Here is a 21,685-nt window from a genome sequence, read left to right as displayed (position 1 = left end):
TCTGGCCCAAATGCCCAAAGCTATATGACTGGGATGATCTTCTCCTCCCTTTCCTGGAGCTTACATATCTATTTGTTTAAATGAACTTGGCTTAAAAGGTCAGGAGCCCTAGCACTCGTACTGATAATCAGCAGAGGATTTTCTTAATTCATAGAATCGTAGCATGGTTTGGGTTGGAAGGGACCTTAAAGATCATGTAGTTCCAACCCCCTGCCATGGGCAGGGACCGAGTTTTGCCAGGCTGAAGAGAAGTGTGAGGTGGGTGAATATAAGCAGAAATTTCAATATAAACTCCAAGCACCAGATTTTAAATCAACAGTTCTGGTCTTGGTTTTCCATGTGTGTGCTTTTGTGACATTCTTTGGTTTTAGATGTTCAGTTGGGTTAAGGACCAAGTTGAGCAGTTTAGGGACGTGTCCTTGTTGCCATCCATGTGAATTAGTAGAAGGATTTTTTTTCTTTTTTTTTTTTTTTCCTTTGTACCCATATCAAACACAGCTGTGCTTATTTCCTTGAGGCTCATTCAATGGATCTTAACAGCATGAACAGATACTGGTAATTTTTTAGTTTGGTGGCCCCATCATTGACGAGGAGGAAAAACTTTCAGATGCAACATTGCTCAGATTAAAGGCTAATGAAAGATCTCTCTTTGCAGAAAGAACGGATGGCAGTGCTGAACTCTTATCTCATGTGGCATCTCTCAGAGGTGTACAGGCTAGTTCAGACCTCTTGCTCATAAGAGGCTGGAGTATCTCAGCGTTACTTAACCTCAAATGTGTAAACTGTGATATAGGGGTTTTTTTGTGCAACCATAATTGCTGCTGTCTTGTCTCCTTTAAATGAAAGCCAGAACTCAAGGCAGAAGACCAGCAGCTTGAGGAATGCACAGGTGTGTTGTGTAACCAAGAACTACCCCACTGTGATCCTGGTAATTCCACAACACTGCAGTATCTCTGCATTGCCACTTACTTGCCTAAACTGAGCATCTGTTACCGTTATGTCTGGACAGGGCCCTCATATGCACTAAGTTAACACTGTTACTCTCCATTCTTTATCTTGGAGTCTGCTGATGGTCAATGTGAAATTTCATCTGGATTCTTAGCTCTGGTTGACCATCTTTTCTTCACCTTTAAGTGCATGGCAGTATTTCTGGTCTAGCTTATTAAGAAACTTCTGCAAAAGCACATAGTGAATCTTTACTTCTTGAAAAAGGTAAGAATTTAAAGGTTGTTCTTAACAAGGGAAGGCAGGTATTTAGAGTGCTGTCACTGTACGATGTCTCCTGGCATCCAGGTCTGTCCTACTGTATTAACAATATTTTTTGTGGTAGGTTTTAAAATATGATTGGACATTTGTTCTACTACTCACCCTGCCCCTCCCCGTCACAAGCTTATGCCTTGCTGGCCCTCAAATCTGAAGTACCACATAGCCTAGGGTCTGTAATTCTCCTGGGCATATTGATTTTCCCAGTAGTTCAGAAGCGAAACACTGTAAAATCACTGAAGCATCATGGTCACATACACAGACAGAATGGAGGTACAATCCCAAAGCTGAGACAGCACTGGCAGTTTGCAAATTCAGACAGCAGTGGTCAATTATATCAGCAGAACAGGGGACAGCTGGGAGGTAAGCTTACAGAGGCTTGGGGTCATCTCTGTTCCAAAGCTGTGTCAACCTACTTGGGCTTTTTGCACTCGTCTTGTCACCCCCCGGTCCAGCTACTTTGAAAGCAGTTATTTAGATCGTCTTCCAGGTGCACTAGCCATGCTTTATACATATCTGCTGAAGGGTTAGAATCTTTTTTCTGTGAAGTAAGAGAATTTGGAAAAGGTCAGGTTTGAAGCCTCGTTGCACAGATGGCCTTGTGGAGCTCTTGTCACAGTAAATACTTGTGTAGCTGTGCTTTTACCAGGAGGTTTGCTCTCGCATTAGTGACTTATTTGTAATAGCTGACAAAGGCTGGTGCTGCCACCTTTGTTTGCAGGATGACTTCTTATGTGTGCTAGGTACTTGCCTGAAGAAGTGAACCTGTAGAACAGCTGTGCAGCTACCCTGCAGACTATGAAATCTGACACTTTGAGCTACAAAGCTGAGAGCCAACCAGCTGGGCTACAGCTGTCTTCTCACATCTGGTACTGCATTGCCTGCTTTTTCTGCACCCGAAGTTCATACCAGGATGCTCTTATTCCTTTAGAATCTATGTTTATAGAGTCACAAATATAAATATTTTATAGTAGGCACTTGGTTGGATATCTAGCTTGTACACTGGTTGTGGAGGTTGCTTTTTCTTTCCAGCTAAGTAAGCCATCTACAAGAATACTTCATGAGATATCAGTGATACAACCTAAAAATAAGGACGCAAAAATTTTACCAACCTGAAAATCATAATTTCTAAATGTATTTTGAAATAGACTCCATTCATTCTGGGTCAGTTGGTAAAAACAACAAAATGGGGAACCAAAACCTGAGAGGACATGTGTTGGTGACTGCAGCCGTTCTTGCCTTCTCCTTCCCCACCCACACATAAACACTGCATGTACAGGCAACACCAGCCTTGTTTACTACCTGAGTGGTCATTTTTTATTACTAGATTTCGGGACATAATTTAATAACCAAGTCTAATCTGGTCTAAAGCGGTCGTTAAGAGCTGACCAGCTCGTCCATGATGCTTTAGAAAAATAGGTATAGCCTGCTATGAAATATTTTTTTTTTAAATATTAACTTGTGCATAAACCTTTCTTGCTGATCTCATAGTATTTTGATTTAAGGTCCACTTTTTGTTGGTGGAATAAATTTCAAGAGAGAGATGCACACTATTACACATGTATGTACAATTTGCAGCTCAGAATCAAAGTTGGAAGAACGTGAATGCAGATGTTCCTTATTTGCAAGCAGAGTTGGCTTCCTTCCTATAGCATGTCCTAGAAAGAAATCTCCGTATCTGTTCTGTAAGCACTTAGAAGTCTTCTCATACCAAATTTTATTTACCCCAAGATTGCACCTGAAAATACATGGAGAGTAATTAATCTATTGGAAGCTTTCAGTGAGTGATCCAATTTGCAGCTGACCCAGGTGTGGCTTTCTGTTGTGAGGAAGGGAGTTGCCTTGCGGAAGAACCTTTCCTTTGGAAAAATGCCCCCATAAACATGAGGAGGATTCATTAGAGGTGTAAAGGTAATCGTCATCCTTGCATTTGTGTACTACACAGTTTGATTCTAGTTGTAAATTTTCCACTACTCCGTGTAAAAGGTTGGAGAGCTGTATAATCTTGGTGCTGTAGAACTGTCAAGAGTGTTAGAAAATTGTCGTGGCTGAGTATACGGACAAAGCTGATGGAGGTTTGGAAACAGATACGGGTTTTCATTATAGTGACCCACTTTGCTAGAATTTTGACTAGTAATGAAACTGGCTTTTTTTTTTTTTCCCTATATGCCATTGAGCCTCCAAGTATAAGCAGTTACTGTCTTCACAGACCTGGGAACAAGGACCAAGGAACCTGTGTTTTAAACCTTGTTAATTTTTCTGAGCACAGTTTTAGGCCTATTTGAGCCCTGTGTACATGCCTTTTAGCTAGCAAGGGGCCAAGGATGGTGTGTAAAATGTTAGAAGTTTAGCATATTCAAAATGGTGCAGATGTTAAACTTAAGATCACCTGTTCAGTATGATTTGATGTGTTTAATGCTAATGTTGAGTTTGACCTTTTTTTTTCTAGCTGAATAGATGGCAGAGTCCTCCTGATAAATAAAATTGCCTCCTCTCTAGGTGAAGTGTTGAAATAATCTTACTCAGCTAAAACAGAAGGTGATTTGGAGAGCTAAACCTGTGCTGATCTCATAACAAAGCTAATTAATACTTATTAGTTAAATGCCCCTTAAAATTCAGCATGATAGACTGAAGGATGTTTTTAAATGAATACTTTTAGAGGGTGCAGTTCTAACATAGAAAACTTTTACTGTGTGTTTTCTTGCATTGAAGTAAGTAAAGCTGATCAGGATGCTGATCATTTGTTTATACACTAGATCTGCAGAAAATGAGAAATTGAATGAACAGTTGACAGATGCGCTGAGAAATGAGTGCTTGAGACAGTGTCAGAATATAACTTGAATGTTAATTTTTAACTTCATGTTCTATTTAAGATTTGCCAGTGTCTGAACTCTGCAAACTAGGAAGTGTGGTGATAGGGGAGTTCATCCAGATCACTGCTGGTTCACTACTTGGCTTTGCAAGGAAAAGCAAGAGCCTTCTAGGCTTACTTTATTCACAGCAGGAAATTGCATAGGAAGATGAGGTTGTGGAGCTGCAATATTGATCAGACTATCTTCTTGGCAACCTTGTTCATGGCAACTTAGTGGAGCTTAGGGTAAATGGAGAATTAGGGCTATAGAGAAAGGACAAAAGGAAGCTTACTGCTGGCCCTTCTTGGCAGCAATAACTGGATGCCTTTTAAAAACAGCTTCTGTTGTCATGGAGCTTCTGAATCCAAGGCCAGTTTCTGGCACTCTGATTTTCTCATGGCAAAAAACGTTGTCCTGTCCTAGCCTTGGGGGGAAAATAAATAAATAAAGGCAGTAGCCTTGGCAGCACTTGTCTATTATTGCAGCTAAATGACTGAACTGCAGTGGGAATGGGACCAAAGTGAAAGCTTTTCTTCACAGAGAATCCTGATTTTTAAAGCTGGCATCCACCATGGTCTGCAGAATCTTTTGTAAGAAGGTGTTTGACATTTGGAGAAGGATTTTGAATAGTTTGTATAGAACTTGTTTTCCTCTGAGTCAGCGATGTTTTGAGGTTGAAATAGAGACCTGAATTCCTGAGCTCAAGGTTTTTGGAAGGTCTTCCAGTGGTGGTTGGTTTGTGTTTTAAAGCCCATTTTCCTTTTCCAAACTTCAGAGATAGTCAAGCTGCTTAATACACTTAATTATCATTTCCTGAAGTGGTCAGTAATGTACAAAACAAGATATTTCTTAATGTATTTGGCATTGATTATGTTAGTTTAACAGTATGTTAATTTGCTGAGCTTTTTCCTGTTTTAAAAGGTGATATTTTGACTGCATAGAACTTCCTGATGATTTTTTTGTTGTTGTTGTTAGTTCTTGGATAGTTCCAGTGTCTGAAGTTTAAAAACTTCCTTGGTTTTATTTTTGCTTTGTAAATATACTGAAACCTAGAAACCAGTGATGATGGAAGTGGTTTGGTGTTTTCGAAGCAGGAAAACACTGTGTGCTTTTATTTCTATATGACTTATTTTTAAAGGCAGGAAATGCTGATTACCCCATGTCAGAAAGCCTGTATAGGAAAGTTTTTCTTCTAGAAATATGTAAACTCTTTGGGCTGAAGAATTTGCCCTTCAGGTCCTTCCTTAAGAGTCAGCTCTGTTTTAATACTGCCTGGTCACTGTTACTTGAAAAGCTTCAGACAGCTAGTGAATAAAATCTCTGCATATTAAGTATTGCATAGTAATTTCTATTGCTTCACTGTCTGTTTGTGTTTTGTCTGCCTGAATTTGAGGCTGTTGGGTCAAGGATTAGAGCTCTTGCAGGCAAGTTCAGATTGGCCTTTCAGGGTTCCAGGGTGGGATGTCGCAACTGCTGTGACTCTGCTGTTAGAAGTTACCAGCCCCAAAGCAAGAGTTATTTTCTGTCCTTCTGGTTTTAGGCTGCCCACAGAGGGATCTGTGTTGAGGCACATACATGTTCAGTTCTGCAAAGTCTGCACTGGGCCAATGACCTCGAGCAGGGGTGTAATGACACCTCGGGGCTGTTCTGGCTTTTCTTCAGCAAAGAAGAGTTGGAGCCCTGTCATTTCAGGGTTTGTTTGCATAAGGGAGGGAGCCCTTGGCCTTGGGAGTAGCTGTGAATCTGCAAGTATAAACGTCAGGTAATAAAGGGACCCCAGGAGCCTAAACCTGGAGTTTGGAGCAGCCTTTGGAGCCCTTGCAAATCCTTTTCTACAAGCCCTTGGATAGTGGAATTGTAAACACCCATCATTGTTTTAAGACTGTTGTTTGTTTTTCCCTCCCCTTTCATTCTTTAAAGCATAGAAAATTTTGAATGCTGAAAGTTTTGTGTTTAAATATTCTTGTGATTAATACTACTCTGAGGTGATTTTTACCTAAAAAATTAATGCTAAAAGTTTTCTTAGTTATTATAGTCTATTTATCTGCTAGTAAGTGAAACTTTTCTGAAGACACTCATATTTTCAATTTAATAACATGTATTTCAAAATCTATTTCTTGTTGTTATTAAAACTATAATAAAATCTTATTTTTCCTCTCTGTAATAACACTAACTTTTTCAGACTGTAAGGCTGAAATTGAGGAACTAACTATGGAGGTTATGAAGAGTGCTTTATTTCAGCATTAGGAACATTTGGATAGAACAGTGCTAAAATTTGTAATTATAGTGTGTTGTCTTTAATTTTTTACTCATTAAACTAATTTCTTAATTATTAGAAAATTCATTCTGTCTTTGAAGTTCTGCCCTTCTGGAGATGCTGTGCTGTAATTTTATAACAAAGTGACCAAATTGCTGCTTTAATATCAGATTTTTACTTTAATTATGGAATTGTAAATTGTGCATAACTTTTCCAAGAGTTAGAACAGTCCCAGAGCAGCAGGGAGGGAGAAGTGTGGGTCTGTTCATGATTGCCGTAATTTAGGCCTCTTCCTTTAAACTTTGCTTGTGAGATGAGGTTTTTCTTTTCTGGGAAGAAGATACTTTCCACATAGTTTCCCATGTACTTGTCAGGCATATTTTAGTTTGCTGTGATGCTAGGTTTATATTTGAAGGGTTACAGTGATGAGAAGAGAGGAATGGTAGTTGAACCAGCGAGTCCTCCTGGGAGGTCAGATGAAGCCTTTAGTTAAAAACTCTGCACTTCTAAATGCCGTTTGCTAAGTTAGGATGAATACTTTTCACAGGCAGCTCTGCTCTTCAAGAGCAAGACCAGTGCCTGTGGTAGGTTTAGGTCCCTTATACAAGTCCCAGTGCAAAGTGTGCTGCAGTGTTCTGAATGCTGGTGAATCTCTGGGGGAAGTGATGGACAAGCTGGAAAGGGCATGGCATAAACATGCAGCACTGATAGTACTTGGCTTTCTGGGGGAGGAAGAACATAAGAAGATCATAAACCCTATCTTTGATAAAGAGGTTTGATTTCACTAAAGTTGGTATTGGAGAACTTGCCAGTGCCCTAGACTGGAGAGTAGAATAACTTCTGGGTGGGTAAATGTAACTTAACCCTGACATATAGTGCTAGCATGTTGAGAGTGGTTATGATGCTGCTTAATCTGCTTTTGTTTTGGTTGGAAGATCTTTCCCTGATTTGGCTTACCACATGGTTGGAGAAGTGGTGTGGGAGGGAGGAAGGAGACCACCCCTGCAGTGGCTGTGTGGCTTTGTTCTGGATTGATGTGGCAGATGAGGGGTGGCTTCAGGGTGCTGGAGGCAGCAGAAGTGGGCAGGTGGGGATGTGGTGTGGTGTTTCCTTTCCACTGGTGTGCATCTTTGCAGTGGGTGCCTTTGTGATGGTAGGTAAGATGCCTTTTAAAAAAGTTCATGTAGATATAAAGAGCAGTCTTGATCCAGGATGGCTGTACAGGTGCAGTTGCACAAGCTGGGTTAGGAATTGGAAATGAAGGATGTGAGATCCGCAGTAACACTTGAAGGATCAAAAAAGATAATGAAAACTTTGGCCAAGATGCAGTTACTGCTTATGAGTTTTTACCTCTTAATCTTTGTATAATTCCTTTTATAAGCAAATATGTGTTCCCTCAGAACCTTTAGGGCCTTATTGTTCTTCCTTCTCTATATAACGAAGAAGGTGGATTTACTCTGAAGAAATATTTCCATGGCAGTCACTTAGAAAATTGTTCTTATCTTCTTTTGTTAAAACTTTTGTTTTATAGACACAGATGAAGACACAGTGAAAAGATGTTTTGCCACGTTTGAAGAGAAGTTCTTCCAAACCTGTGAGAAAGAACTTGCCAAAATCAACATTTTCTATTCAGGTAAGGTGCTTATTTGTGTATATTTGTGGAAAATACAGCAACACAAAAAGAGTCCAAAGCTCCCAAACTTTCAGAGTAACCATAGTGGTCATGCAGGTCTACCATCAGGTAATTATAGGACGGGTTTATATGGGAAACTGCTCTGGTTTAATCACAGATGTGAAGCCTAAACCATGGTATTTGCATGGAGGGAAAAGGAGGGCAGGTGATTTCATTGGTCTGCAGTAGTGTTCTGCTGAACTTCAAGAAGATGCTCTTATCTCAAGTGGTAGGGCATAGGCAACAGTTTCTCAGCTTATCCATGGTGACAGTTTCCTGTGCATGTTTTAGTTGTGCTAAGTTCCTTAACTGGTGTTCCCTGAGCTTGTGCACGAATAGCTATCATGGACTTGCCCCGTATCATAACTTGACCATCCTGATGTGTCCAAGTTTTAAATTCTTTCACATAAACTCCTTAAACTTTCTGGAGTAGGTCAGCCAAGTAGCAGTTTGTCATTGCCTGTGTATAAATTCCTGTTTAGTAAATTGAGTAAAAATGTAATGGTAAGAGTAGGGATTCCTAGGGGTCATGTGTCAGAGTGCTGTTGTTTGTTGTTTTCCTGGAGAAAGTTTGCTTTCCCATCCTGTGTTTTCTTTAGAATGGGATAATTGGAAATTCACCCTGTAATATTGCTGCAAAAAGCTTAGTGTTAGTGTGATCCAGTTCCACCCACCATTACACTTCAGCTGGTTTTCTGCCTCTTTTGCTAAGGTTTAAAATGGGTTTTCAACTAGAAAAGCATTTAAATATGAAGACAGTGATGCCTTGACTTCTGCTATACTTTCTCTTAACATGTTGACTTACTAACTTTATGCTATAAACAGGCTTTTGCAGCACAATATGGTACCCTTTTCTATTTCTGACTTTCATCTGGTAACAAAGACAGTTGAATTGTGCAAAATATTTTAATAATCATCAGGCGATTGCTTTATTGCTGGCTATTTTATTGCTAGCAAAATCTGGGTTGTGAACATGAGAATAGCTGAAAGCATAATAGATGCAGTAACAGTGCACTGCAGCTTGCCTCTGTCTAGCTTACATCTAGGCAAGTAAATCTCTTTTGGGCTGGCTATGCCTGCTCTCCTGGCTCCCTGGAGCCGTGGTATTTTGCTATAGCCAGAGCGGAGTGGGTGTCAGAACAAGGGCAAAGAGCATTTTGTAGGTAGAAGTGATATGTTTTACTAGGCCAGCTGGGTTTTATACTTTATTGGCGTTTTCCTACATGTAATTCATACATATGTAACTGAGAACAATTGTTCTGCTTTGTTTCCGTGTGGGGTCTTTTGTTTTTATCCCAGGTCTAAGATAAGGCATTTATGCTTAGAAACTTGTCTTTCTTCTCTAGTTATATCAGATCCTGTGTATATGAGCTAGACTCTGTGAAGGAGGTTCTGTCAATTTAGATGCACAATACAGATTATAATTTTCCCTAATGAGGACCTGCTAGAGCACGTGCATCCACATGTACATAGAGTGCAACTCCCACGGGTTGAGACAAGAACAGTCCAGCAACAAATCACCACTCAGCTAAAACAATGATAAGGGAAAATAACAAGGGAAGAGAATACGATACCACCGGCCAAGAAAACGAGTTCCACCCGGAAGCTCCTGTCCTTCCGGGTCACTCCCAGTTACCCCCCACCCCGGGCATGACGTGCTGTGGTATGGAATACCTCCCCGGCTAGCCCGGGTCAGGCGCCCCGTCTCTGCTTCCTCACAGCTTCCCCTCCTCCCTGGCAGAGCATGAGCCTCACAGAGTCCTTGGTCAGGGTAAACATCACTTAGCAACAACCGAAAACATCGGCTTCACCAACGCTGTTCTCAAACTAGAAGTCAAAACACAGCACTGCACCAGTTAACACAAAGGAAAAAACATGACTGCTACTGCTGAACCCAGGACATTATCCACCCCTTATTCCATACCATTCACGTCGTGCTCAGATCCCACATTTTCAATACACCATCGCTCTCCCACATATATACATCCATATACATACAGACCAAGAGGAAAAAAAATCATTTTCTTAGTGCATGGACCAATCCCTATAATGCTGCCGAGTCCATTCGGTCCATGATGTTCCAAGTTCATTCTCTGTTGGGATGATGGCTGGAAGGAAGTCAGGGCCAGTCGCTGGTGACCTGGAGACATCTAGTTGATGGGCTATAAAAGCATTACACAGCAGGCAACAGTATACAATTGAGTTCACTGGCTGTTTTCCCCTAAAATCAAATCCCCTTGAGGTATACATCGGACTTCCCCATCTTCCCGCATTACCCACCAAGTATATCCAGGTCCCTGAGCAAAAGCAATCCCACGAGTGGGTTTGCCTTTACCTGAAGCAGGAATAACCCAGACTGTCTTCCCCAGCAAATTCTTCATATGCACCACAGGAACTTTGTCCCCCTCTACAATATGTAAAAGTTCTGACTGGGCTGGGCCAGCCCTGTTGGCAGATCCTCTGGTGTTGACCAACCAGGTGGCCTTTGGTAAATGTGTATCCCAATGCTTGAAAGTTCCCCCACCCATCGCTCTCAGTGTAGTTTTTAACAGCCCATTGTACCGTTCGATTTTCCCAGAGGCTGGTGCATGGTAGGGGATGTGATATACCCACTCAATGCCATGCTCTTTGGCCCAAATATCTATAAGGTTATTCCGGAAATGAGTCCCATTGTCTGATTCAATTCTCTCTGGGGTGCCGTGTCGCCACAAAATCTGTTTCTCAAGTCCCAGGATAGTGTTCCGGGCAGTGGCATGGGGCACAGCGTATGTTTCCAGCCACCCGGTGGTTGCTTCCACCATGGTAAGCACATGGCGCTTGCCTTGGCGGGTTGGTGGCAGTGTGATATAGTCAATCTGCCAGGCCTCCCCATATTTATACTTCAACCATCGTCCTCCATACCAAAGAGGCTTTAACCGCTTGGCTTGTTTAATTGCAGCACATGTTTCACACTCATGAATAACCTGGGCAATAGTGTCCATTGTTAAGTCCACCCCTCGGTCACGGGCCCATCTGTATGTTGCATCTCTGCCCTGATGGCCTGAAGTGTCATGGGCCCACCGGGCCAGAAATAATTCACCTTTATGTTGCCAATCTAAGTCCATCTGAGCCACTTCAATCTTAGCCGCTTTATCCACTTGTTGGTTGTTCTGGTGTTCCTCAGTGGCCCGACTCTTGGGTACATGGGCATCTACATGACGTACCTTCACCACCAGGTTCTGCACCCGGGCAGCAATATCTTTCCACAGTGCAGCAGCCCAGATGGGTTTACCTCTGCGTTGCCAGTTGCTCTGCTTCCATTGCTTCAACCACCCCCACAGGGCATTTGCCACCATCCATGAGTCAGTATAGAGATAAAGTACTGGCCACTTTTCTCGTTCAGCAATGTCCAGGGCCAGCTGGATGGCTTTCACCTCGGCAAATTGACTCGATTCACCCTCTCCTTCAGCAGTTTCTGCAACTTGTCGTCCAGGACTCCATACAGCTGCCTTCCATCTCCGATGCTTTCCCACAATACGGCAAGAGCCATCAGTAAACAAGGCATACTGCTTTTCACTTTCTGACAGTTTATTATATGGTGGGGCCTCTTCAGCACGCACCACCTCCTCCTCTGGTGACATTCCGAAATCTTTGCCCTCTGGCCAGTCCATGATGACTTCTAGAATGCCTGGACGACTGGGATTTCCTATTCGAGTTCGTTGTGTAATTAGTGCAGCCCATTTACTCCATGTAGCATCAGTTGCATGATGTGTAGAGGAGACCCTGCCTTTGAACATCCAGCCCAGCACGGGCAGCCGGGGTGCCAGGAGGAGCTGTGCTTCAGTGCCAATCACTTCCGAAGCAGCTCGAACCCCTTCATAGGCTGCCAGTATCTCTTTCTCAGTTGGGGTATAGCTGGCCTCAGATCCTTTGTATCCCCGACTCCAAAAGCCGAGGGGTCGACCTCGAGTCTCCCCTGGAGCTTTCTGCCAGAGGCTCCAGGTAGGACCGTTCTCCCCAGCTGCAGTGTACAGCACATTTTTTACATCTGGCCCGGTCCGGACAGGTCCAAGGGCTACTGCATGAACTATCTCGCGTTTAATTTGCTCAAAGGCTTGTTGCTGCTCAGGGCCCCATTTAAAATCATTCTTCTTCCGGGTCACATGATAGAGAGGGCTTACAATCGAACTGTAATTTGGGATGTGCATTCTCCAGAACCCCACTGCACCCAAGAAAGCTTGCGTTTCTTTCTTATTAGTTGGTGGAGACATTGCTGTTATCTTGTTGATCACATCTGTGGGGATCTGTCTACGTCCATCTTGCCATTTTATTCCCAAAAATTGAATCTCCTGTGCAGGTCCCTTGACCTTACTCCGTTTTATGGCAAAACCGGCTTTCAGCAGGATTTGGATTATTTTCCTCCCTTTCTCAAAGACTTCTTCCGCTGTATCGCCCCACACAATAATGTCATCAATGTATTGCAGGTGTTCTGGAGCTTGCCCCTGTTCCAGTGCAGTCTGGATCAGTCCATGGCAAATGGTAGGGCTGTGTTTCCACCCCTGGGGCAGTCGGTTCCAAGTGAACTGGACACCCCTCCAAGTAAAAGCAAACTGTGGCCTGCACTCTGCTGCCAAAGGAATGGAGAAAAATGCATTGGCAATATCAATCGTGGCATACCACTTGGCTGCCTTTGACTCTAGTTCATACTGAAGTTCTAGCATGTCCGGTACGGCAGCACTCAATGGTGGTGTGACTTCATTCAGGCCACGATAGTCTACTGTTAGTCTCCATTCTCCATTAGACTTTCGCACTGGCCATATGGGGCTATTGAAGGGTGAGCGGGTCCTGCTGATCACCCCCTGACTCTCCAGTCTACGGATCAGCTGATGGATGGGAATCAGGGAGTCTCGGTTGGTGCGATATTGCCGCCGGTGCACTGTTGTGGTCGCAATTGGCACTTGTTGTTCTTCAACTTTCAGCAACCCCACAGCAGAGGGATCTTCTGAGAGACCGGGCAAGGTGGACAGCTGCTCAATTTCCTCAGTCTCCAAAGCAGCAATACCAAAAGCCCACCGGTACCCTTTTGGGTCTTTGAAGTACCCTCTCTTGAGGTAGTCTATGCCGAGGATGCATGGAGCCTCTGGACCAGTCACAATAGGGTGCTTTTGCCACTCCCTCCCAGTCAGGCTGATTTCAGCCTCCAGCACAGTCAACTCTTGGGATCCTCCTGTTACTCCAGAAATATAGATGGGTTCCACCCCTTGACAGCTTGATGGCATCAGGGTACACTGTGCACCGGTATCTACTAGAGCCTTATACTTCTGTGGGACTGATGTGCCAGGCCATCTGATCCACACAGTCCAGTAAATCCGATTGTCCCCTACCTCCACCTGGCTGGAGGCAGGGCCCCTCTAATGGTCGTCACAGCATTGGACACTTAAGTCGTGTTGAAAGGGATTATTCTTCCTTACCACAGGAGCTGGAGTAAAATCAGCTCTTCCACTCCATCTGGGAAACTGCTCACCAGAGACTGAAGCCGTAGCTCTCATGGGACGATCAGTCTTGGCCCTTGCTCCCCTCTTCAGTTCACTCACCCGTTCCTCCAAAGCTGAAGTAGGTTTTCCATCCCACTTTGTCATGTCTTCTCCGTGATCCAGCAGGTAAAACCATAGGGTACCCCGTGGCGTATACCTTCTGTATCTCCTCTCTTGAACAATAGGACGTCTTTTGTTAATAGCTGAGACGCGTGTTGGTACACGTGAGGAGCTGGATAAATCAGATACATCGTCCCTCAATTTGTCGAGGTCCTGGGACAGTTTTTTCACAGCTGAGATGATGGAAGGAGTGAGATTGTCTTCGAACTCTCGGAGTTTATGAACCATTTCATCCACTGTTAGTGGTACTATGTCATTCCAGGTCACTGTTGCCAATGAATGGGCATATGATGACGGTGCATTCCGTGTAAGTTTTCGCCACATGGGTCGTGTACATTCAACTTCATCTGGATCTATAGGTGTATCCCCGTTATTCGGCTTGATGTGATAGATCATCTCTACGATGGCCGATTCCCTCAGAGACTGGATGCCTTTGTCTATAGTAGTCCACTTGGCCGAACGACTCGTAACATCGTCCTTGTACGGAAACCTTTCTTTCACAGCTGCCAAGAGCCTCCTCCAAAGGCTGAGGGACTTTTTCTCTCTTGCAATTGCTTTGTCAATTCCCCCTTCTCTAGCAAGTGATCCCAGCTGCTTGGCTTCTGTACCTTCTAGTTCGTGACCATCGGCCCCATTGTCCCAGCATCGGAGTAACCAGGTGATGATGTGCTCCCCTGGTTGACGGGTAAAATCTTTTCGCATATTCCGCAGCTCGGTTGAGGTCCGAGGTCGAGAAGTTACCTCTTCTTCTTCTTCTTCGTCATGTGAGGATGACTCCTGATCAGATTCTGGACCGGGTGGTGAATTCATTGGTTCTTCATCTCGCTTCACCCTTTTTGCCTCCTTTTTGCTTGTTCTCTTGCGTACAGGGGCGACTGATATTGGTACGAATTGGTCCTCTGGTTTGGCTGCAGTGATTATCACTGTGGTTTGAGTAGCGACTGTACTTGTTGCTGGGGGTGGTGTAGCTACCGTGCTTGGAGCTGGGGTAACCGCGCTGTCTGTTGCAGTTGAAGTTTGAGCAGCTGCTGTACTTGCCACTGGGGTAGCTGCGCAGTTCATTGCAGCCAAAGTTTGAGTAGCGACTGTCACTTTGCCCTCAAATCCGCCGACATTCTTTTCCTTTTGAAGGTGCTGGATAGTGTTGAACAAGGCCCTGTAAGCATAGGCCAAGCCCCAGCACGTTGCCGTGATTTGTCCATCTCTGGTATGGCCAGAATGACCACACACCTCATTTAAGTGTTTTACTAATTCTTCTGGATTTTGCAGTTGTTCGGTAGTGAAATTCCAAAATACTGGAGGGGCCCACTGACCTAGATACTTGCCCATACTATCCCACACACCCTGCCACTCATGGCTGTCCAGCCTCTGGGAAAATCTCTCGGTCCTCCTACATCGTCGTTTGACCCCAGACAAGACCCAAACCTGAATCTGCTTAACTCTTGAAATCAGTAGTGGGCAAAACACACTCTGTATGCGTGTTAGCATGGTGATTCCCATCACCATCAGCAAACAAGTCTCAAGAGCATTAAAAGGCCATTTAAAAAATTCAAAACTCTCAAATGTAAATGGTCTGGGGGGACGACTAGGAGGGTAAAAGGATGTCTCCTTCACAGGTTGAGCACCTGAGAAGGAGAAAAAAGATGTGTAATTGCTAAGCACCTCCATCATATACCTCCCAAAGTATAAAGGTGGTGACCACACTGGGAACATAAACCAGATCAGTTTCATGATCAACGATTCTATTGTATTACAAGTCATTACCATAAAGTACAATGGGATAAAAACCTTAGCCCAAGCCCCACACTTGAAAAACACTAATACAGCCAATACCGGATGGACGTAAGATATGGTATACTGAAACTGTGAGATCAAGAGGAAAAACCTTGAGAGCCAATAAATCAGCATTGTGACGAGTGACTATCAATCCAGTCAGATCTGTTCTTATCTCAACCCCTTCGTGCCCCACGTTGGGCGCCAAAAAAGAACTGTCGTGGTTTAAACCCAGTCAGGTAACTTGTTCACTCACTCCCAGTGAGTGGTGCCGAGCTGACAACAATCAAGGTCCGTGTTCGTCTCCCCCCCTCCCTGCACCGGGGCTCTCCCCTTCCCCGCTCCCGGAGGAACGGGGAGGAGGATCGAGAGAGTGCAACTCCCACGGGTTGAGACAAGAACAGTCCAGCAACAAATCACCACCGCTACTATCAGCTAAAACAATGATAAGGGAAAATAACAAGGGAAGAGAATACGATACCACCGGCCAAGAAAACGAGTTCCACCCGGAAGCTCCTGTCCTTCCGGGTCACTCCCAGGGACACTGTCATTTCAAAAATGTTATAGAAGAGAATACATGTAATTTGAAAATCTTTTGTGATAAGCTTAAAGTAAGTCTTTTACTTGCAGAAGTGACGTGACTTTAACAGTATGGAAACCCTTATTAGGATTATTAACGTTAAGCTATGTCAAGAAATGTTCCATCAGTGGTTCCTCTTCTTGATCATGTCAGAAATTTGTCACCTCGGACCCTATTGTAACTCCAGGTGTGTGTTAGCTTGGATTGTGACCTGGTACATTCTGTCTGTTACACGTTTATCATATGTTTTATTACACACTTGGCTTTACAATGATAAATATTGCCATTTTCAAGAAAGCTAAGCCTTCTTTTGATCCCTGCTTAATTTTGTCATCTTCTTGATCCCTGCACTGAGGGATTCTCAGTGAAGATTTCCAGGGATTGCCACAACATGGACAACCCTGTCCTCTTAGGATAGGCTCCTCCTGGACCTCAGCTCCTCCCTAGTGTACTTAGGGTCGGAGTACCTGCTGCATAATGCTGTATGCTAAGGTTGTCAGCTCTTGTCAAACATAGCCTTAATTCCCCAGACCATTATTGCAGCTCAGTAGGAAGTAAAACAGCCATTAACTAAATCTGATTTGATAAACAATTTGTGATTATTTGGACTATGCTCAAGAAAATCTATACTCAATTGAAAGAAAAAAGCACAGAAGTAAAATTTTCAGATGTTTCCAGTAGGGCATGCCTATTCAAGTGCTGAAGTTTCATTTGTGGCCAGTTTTGGTTTGTGTTTGGGATTTTCTAGAGGGGAAGTTTGTTATATTTTAAGCTAGCATCATCAGGATTTGCTTGGGCTACAGTGTAGCTAGTAACATTTTTGTGGTTAATTTAGGAGATGGTTTTGTTATTTGTAGGCTTTAACTTGGTAAGCAAAATAGTGAATATAGTAAGTACAAGTAGGAAAAGGAAGGAGTGCTGAAAGAGCCTGCCTAAAATGCCCAGACTCCTGAGCTGGATAGCTGCAAGGAGGTATGGGCTGTTCGATTATCTCCTCTCTGGTGAAACAAGTTTTGATCACAACCATGGCCACGTGAGCTGGAACTTGAGAAACTGTACTAGTTCTTTGATGTAACAGCTTTTCTTCCATGATTCTTATGTGTGAGCTTTTCTTTACACTTGGAAAACGGAGTCAAAACAACTTGAAATTGTATAGCTGAGAGGCAACTCTTTAGACGGTGGTTTTAGTCAGGATCTAGAAGCATTTCTGGGGCAAACCTGCGTCTTTATTGCAAGTACTTTTGTTGAAGTCTTCCCCTGGTTTCAAATTTCTCCTTAGTCTTTGCTGTGAGGTTACACTTGAGCCGAAGACTTAGTGGGCATCATGTCATGCGAAATGCTGCCACACAACAAGTGCTTCCAGTTTCCATGTGTATGCTGCTTTTTTTCTAACTCTTTTGAGTGACATATTTTTTTTAAAAAAGTCACATTTGGGAGTGCTAGGTTAGTGGTGAATGACTTCTCAATCGTTTTGGAGTGTGCTGTAAACTGAGAAATTAATCTGTACTCTGCTTTGCTGTTTCCCTAAGCGATTCAGTATGAGCTTTTAAGAAGAGCAGCACATATTTTGTCTTATTTTGCTTTTGCAATGAATCTCCATGATAAAATCATACCTTAACTAGGTGAAGTCAGTTGTGGACTGTATAACTGGAGTCCATGTGAGAGAGAGCAGGAGGGAGAAGAAGGTGCAGGACTGCTGTTTCTCAGGAGGGAGTCAGTTGCCTTTAAAGCCTCATTCTTAGAGAACTGTGGTCCTCCCCTACAGATGTGAGAGGGCAGTGCATAATAAAGAAGAATATTTGTGTTTGGAGATGATGCTTTCTTACTGGACATTGCTTTGCAAAGAAGAAAATTGCAGCAGCAGTTTTGAGACTATTTCAAAGCATTGTGTTTCCTTTAAATATTGTTTTGTTAGGCTTTTAGTTGGCTTTTTTTTTTTCTGGACATAGGGAAAATGGAACATAGTTTCAATTTAGAGATGTGATTTAAACTCGCATATTTAATAATTTGATCCAAAGAAATCTCAGTGTATCACAGTTTAATGTGGCATTTTGAATATAGTAAACTTGTGAGTTTTATTTATATGAAGGCTTTTGATTCTAACAGTTGCTCTAATAGATATCTGTTACTTCTTCCTGAGAAAGTTCCTAAAGTGGGGAAAGATTTTTGCAGTCTGACCTTGTGTGTGTTAAATATTATGTAATTGTAGGCTGTGGGCAGACAATTCTTGCTGTGGGCAAACGATTCTGACTGTGGGCTACATTGCCTCTCTTCAGTGGAGTCCTTGAAGCTATAGAAGTTACCAGGGAGGAGTTGTCCTTTCCTGTCTTTTTAAAACATCTTACTTTAAGTAAAGCTTATAATCAAGAAAGTTAGAGAGTTTCAGGCTCTTCCATACTTGATTTTTGTATATTGATTCCAATTTTCCATTCAGAAGGGCATTCTCCTTCTGGAAAATACCTTATGCAGAGCACTGTATAATTATTTACAGATGAGGTTTGCTCTTAAAATTAATCAGAATTGAGTAAGACTGGAGAGAAAGTCAGAATTGCACCCATAAGAGTAAATCTTACTTCGAGGGAGGTGCGGCAGCAATTGAAAATTACAATTAAGTTACATAAGATGCTAATGAAGGGGAATTAGATTGACAGCCAGGAGACTGTTGGGCAGAGTTTTGAGTGGTGGAGGGACCGTGGGGCTCCATGGTTTCTGCTGCGGTGGTGTGTGTCCTGCTGGGTGGAGGTGGCTCCAGCCTCTGCTCCAACACTGTGAACCTATTTGTTGCCTTCCTGGCCAGCGCCACTGCACATGGTCCATGATGGGGCTTATCAGCAGAGATGCCAAAGCTGTGACTAACGCCATAGGGGAGGGAAAAAGATTGGAGGGAACTAGTTGTACAGATCAAAGAGAAAGATAATGGTGTCAATTATGCTGGTTTTAGCATTAAAAAGATTTTTATTTAGCAAAAAATTATTTTTTTCTAATAGTACATGAAGCTGCATACTTAAAGGAACACCTTTTTCATACTTGAGATGTGAGGAAGAGAGGCTGACTTCTTCTGAATACACATCAAAATGATATTTAAATTCAGGTTGGCTGTTCCTTTAATCAGTAAATAATGAGGCTATGCTTCTAACCTGCATGAGCCTAAACTGAGGAAGAGAGGGATGTATTATTACAGCAGTTTGTGTACAGCAGCTAGTAGTGTTGTAATTCCTGATCAAAGCAGAAGCTGTGTTTGTCTGTCACTGTGAGCTTGGCAGAAGGGTAGCGTTGCTCTCTGAGCAACAAAATTCAGCATCTCATTTGAAGTGGGGTTTGTTTTCTTTGTTTTTTTTTTTCTCCTTGGATTTCCTTACTGTCATATAAAAAGATAGTAAACACATAGTTAGTAGTGGGTGCACAGATATGAAAAGTGCTTTGCTTACTAAACTGTCAAGTTTCATAACATTGTCTAACAGTTGGGTTTTTTCCTCATTTGCTTTTTGTGCATTTGCTTTATTTGAGAAAGGCGATCAGCTTTCCTTTGTGTGCAGAGTAGACGTGTGGTCACTGCTTTGGTATTTGGATGAGACCCTATCTGCCTGGCTGCATCCAGCTGTGGCTCTGCCGATGTGGGGGGGCCTAACCCTGCATCCTTGTGCTGGTTTATAGCCTCTCAGTACAGGCAGCAGCTGAGCAGGTTGGTCTTCTTCCATACCATACAGGTATGCGTAGAGTCCTGGAACAAGCATCCTCTAGAAGAAATCAGATCTTGAGTGGAAGTGGAGAGGTCCGAATTCATGTCTTTAACTAAAAGGAGCTTCATAGAAAGGAAATATGCAGAGTCGTGGAATTTAATGCTTAGGAGGGGAAGACATGCTGTAGGTTATTCAGTGCAGTGCTTTTTACCTACAGGCATGTTATTTGAGGAAAAGGTATAGTGCTTTTTATAGGCTCAGTAGGCAAGTTGCTATCCTCTCATCTGACTTTTTCCTTTCTTTGCTAACAGAAAAGCTTGCAGAAGCTCAGCGCAGGTTTACTACTCTCCGGACTGAGTTACAATCAACTTTGGATGCACAAAAAGAAGCCAGTGGGGTTTCCACACTTCAGCGGCGCAGAAAGCCAGTCTTCCACCTGTCCCATGAAGAACGAGTCCAGCATAGGAATATCAAAGATCTGAAATTGGCCTTCAGTGAGCTCTACCTCAGCCTCATCTTACTGCAGAACTATCAGGTACCTGCAAAAAGATGTGGGTTTACAAAGCCCTATATGTAAATGACTCTGTGTATCCTTCAGTTGCCTCATTCAAGCTGTTATTTTAATTTCTTCCTTAATTTTGGGTTCCCTAACACTTAAGAAAAGGCAGATGCCTAGCAGCTAGCAGTGTAATGTCTTGTTGCTTTTTGTTGAAATAGAATTGCTGAGCTGACCTTCAGAAGGAGCTTCCTTTGTCTTCCTTTTCTGGGCTGGCTGACTCCAACACCCTTTGCCCAGGCATGGCCAGAACATGAAGTTGTATCAGTTCCTCCTCCTCCTGTAATGTGTTGTTCCTGTGCAGGGCTGGAGCTGGCACACTGGGGAAGAAAGAAGCTCTTTTATCTAATATTTGTAATGAAACTTGAAATGCTAACATACTGTTTTCTCTTGGCGTTACCATGGTAGTGACTGTGACCTTGCTATATCAGAATTTCTTGTTAAAACATTCATTAAAAAAAAAGTTTTCAATTCTGTAAGATACAGGCTTGTTTGCCTTGAAGTATGAGAAAACCAAATCTTTACTTGTACTAGGGTTTCTGGCACGAAAGGGCATGGTAAATATTGCAGATGTTGATACTGTTCCAAAAATCTTGAAGCAAAAATCTGAAACTGTTATGATCTTTTTTTCTGGGACAGCTCTTTTGGTGTTAAGTACTCTGAAATGCTTTTACATGTCTTACTGTGAGGGTTTTTAGCTTGTTAAATAAGAATGTTTGAGTTTAAATTTAGTACATCTATATTTAGAGATTTACCAGCATTGTACTGGAGAATTTTACTAAACAAAATTAATTGTTAGAAATACTACCTGCAGTATGGGCAAACTTAATTCTACCAAAATTTTGAGTATTCGTACCATTCCTAAAGTGATGTTATTATGTCTTTGAGTACATGTCTGGAAACTATTTATGGGTTTCTCAATAAAGCCCTTTAACTGTTAGAGGTAATTTCTGGTTCAAAATCCTGGGAAAGTTAGAGTATCTGTAGCTTTTCAGGAATGGAATGAAACAGTATTACGTGCTGTGATTTCTTCAAGGTTTGTTTTGGTTAAAAAAAAAAAAGTTCTTGGTAACAAAAGTCACTTCTGAGGCTTGATGGAGAATTTAAATAGTGGTGACATAGGTCATTAATCTGGAAAATCTTTTCCTGCTATTCATCAGTGAAGAAGGGCATGTTACACACCTATATTTTTGCTACCAAGAGTTCATTGTACATATAGAAAATGTTAATGTAAATCCCATCTGGATTTGATAGCTTTCACAGTATCCAAAAGGAGCAGAGCTTCTTTCTACAACATATTGAGAATGAGAAAAATTAGTTCAAATTGGTCTTGAAGTTTAGGACAATGAGTACAAGTACTAAACCAGATATAAAACCAAATCCCAGAATACCTCTCTTAATCACTTTTGATCTTAGCGT

At 42.6% G+C, this 21,685-nt stretch overlaps 1 protein-coding gene across 2 annotated transcripts in view; it reads left to right on the top strand.

Annotated features, from left to right (window-relative positions):
- Window positions 1–21,685, top strand: part of XPR1 (xenotropic and polytropic retrovirus receptor 1) — a 111,827-nt gene that overhangs the window by 61,218 nt on the left and 28,924 nt on the right. For both annotated transcript variants that reach the window (XM_057427453.1, XM_057427454.1), the window contains exons 3-4: window positions 7,904–8,005; window positions 20,022–20,245. In XM_057427453.1, coding sequence (XP_057283436.1) covers window positions 7,904–8,005; window positions 20,022–20,245 — 326 coding nt within the window. The remainder of the gene's footprint in view (window positions 1–7,903; window positions 8,006–20,021; window positions 20,246–21,685) is intronic.

The sequence above is a fragment of the Pezoporus wallicus genome, unplaced genomic scaffold (assembly GCF_028554395.1).
Source record: "Pezoporus wallicus isolate ANWC-B61680 ecotype Strahan unplaced genomic scaffold, APGP_CSIRO_Pwel_v1 scaffold_7107, whole genome shotgun sequence".
NCBI classification, from domain to species: domain Eukaryota; kingdom Metazoa; phylum Chordata; class Aves; order Psittaciformes; family Psittacidae; genus Pezoporus; species Pezoporus wallicus.
This window is presented reverse-complemented; position numbering and strand designations above follow the sequence as displayed.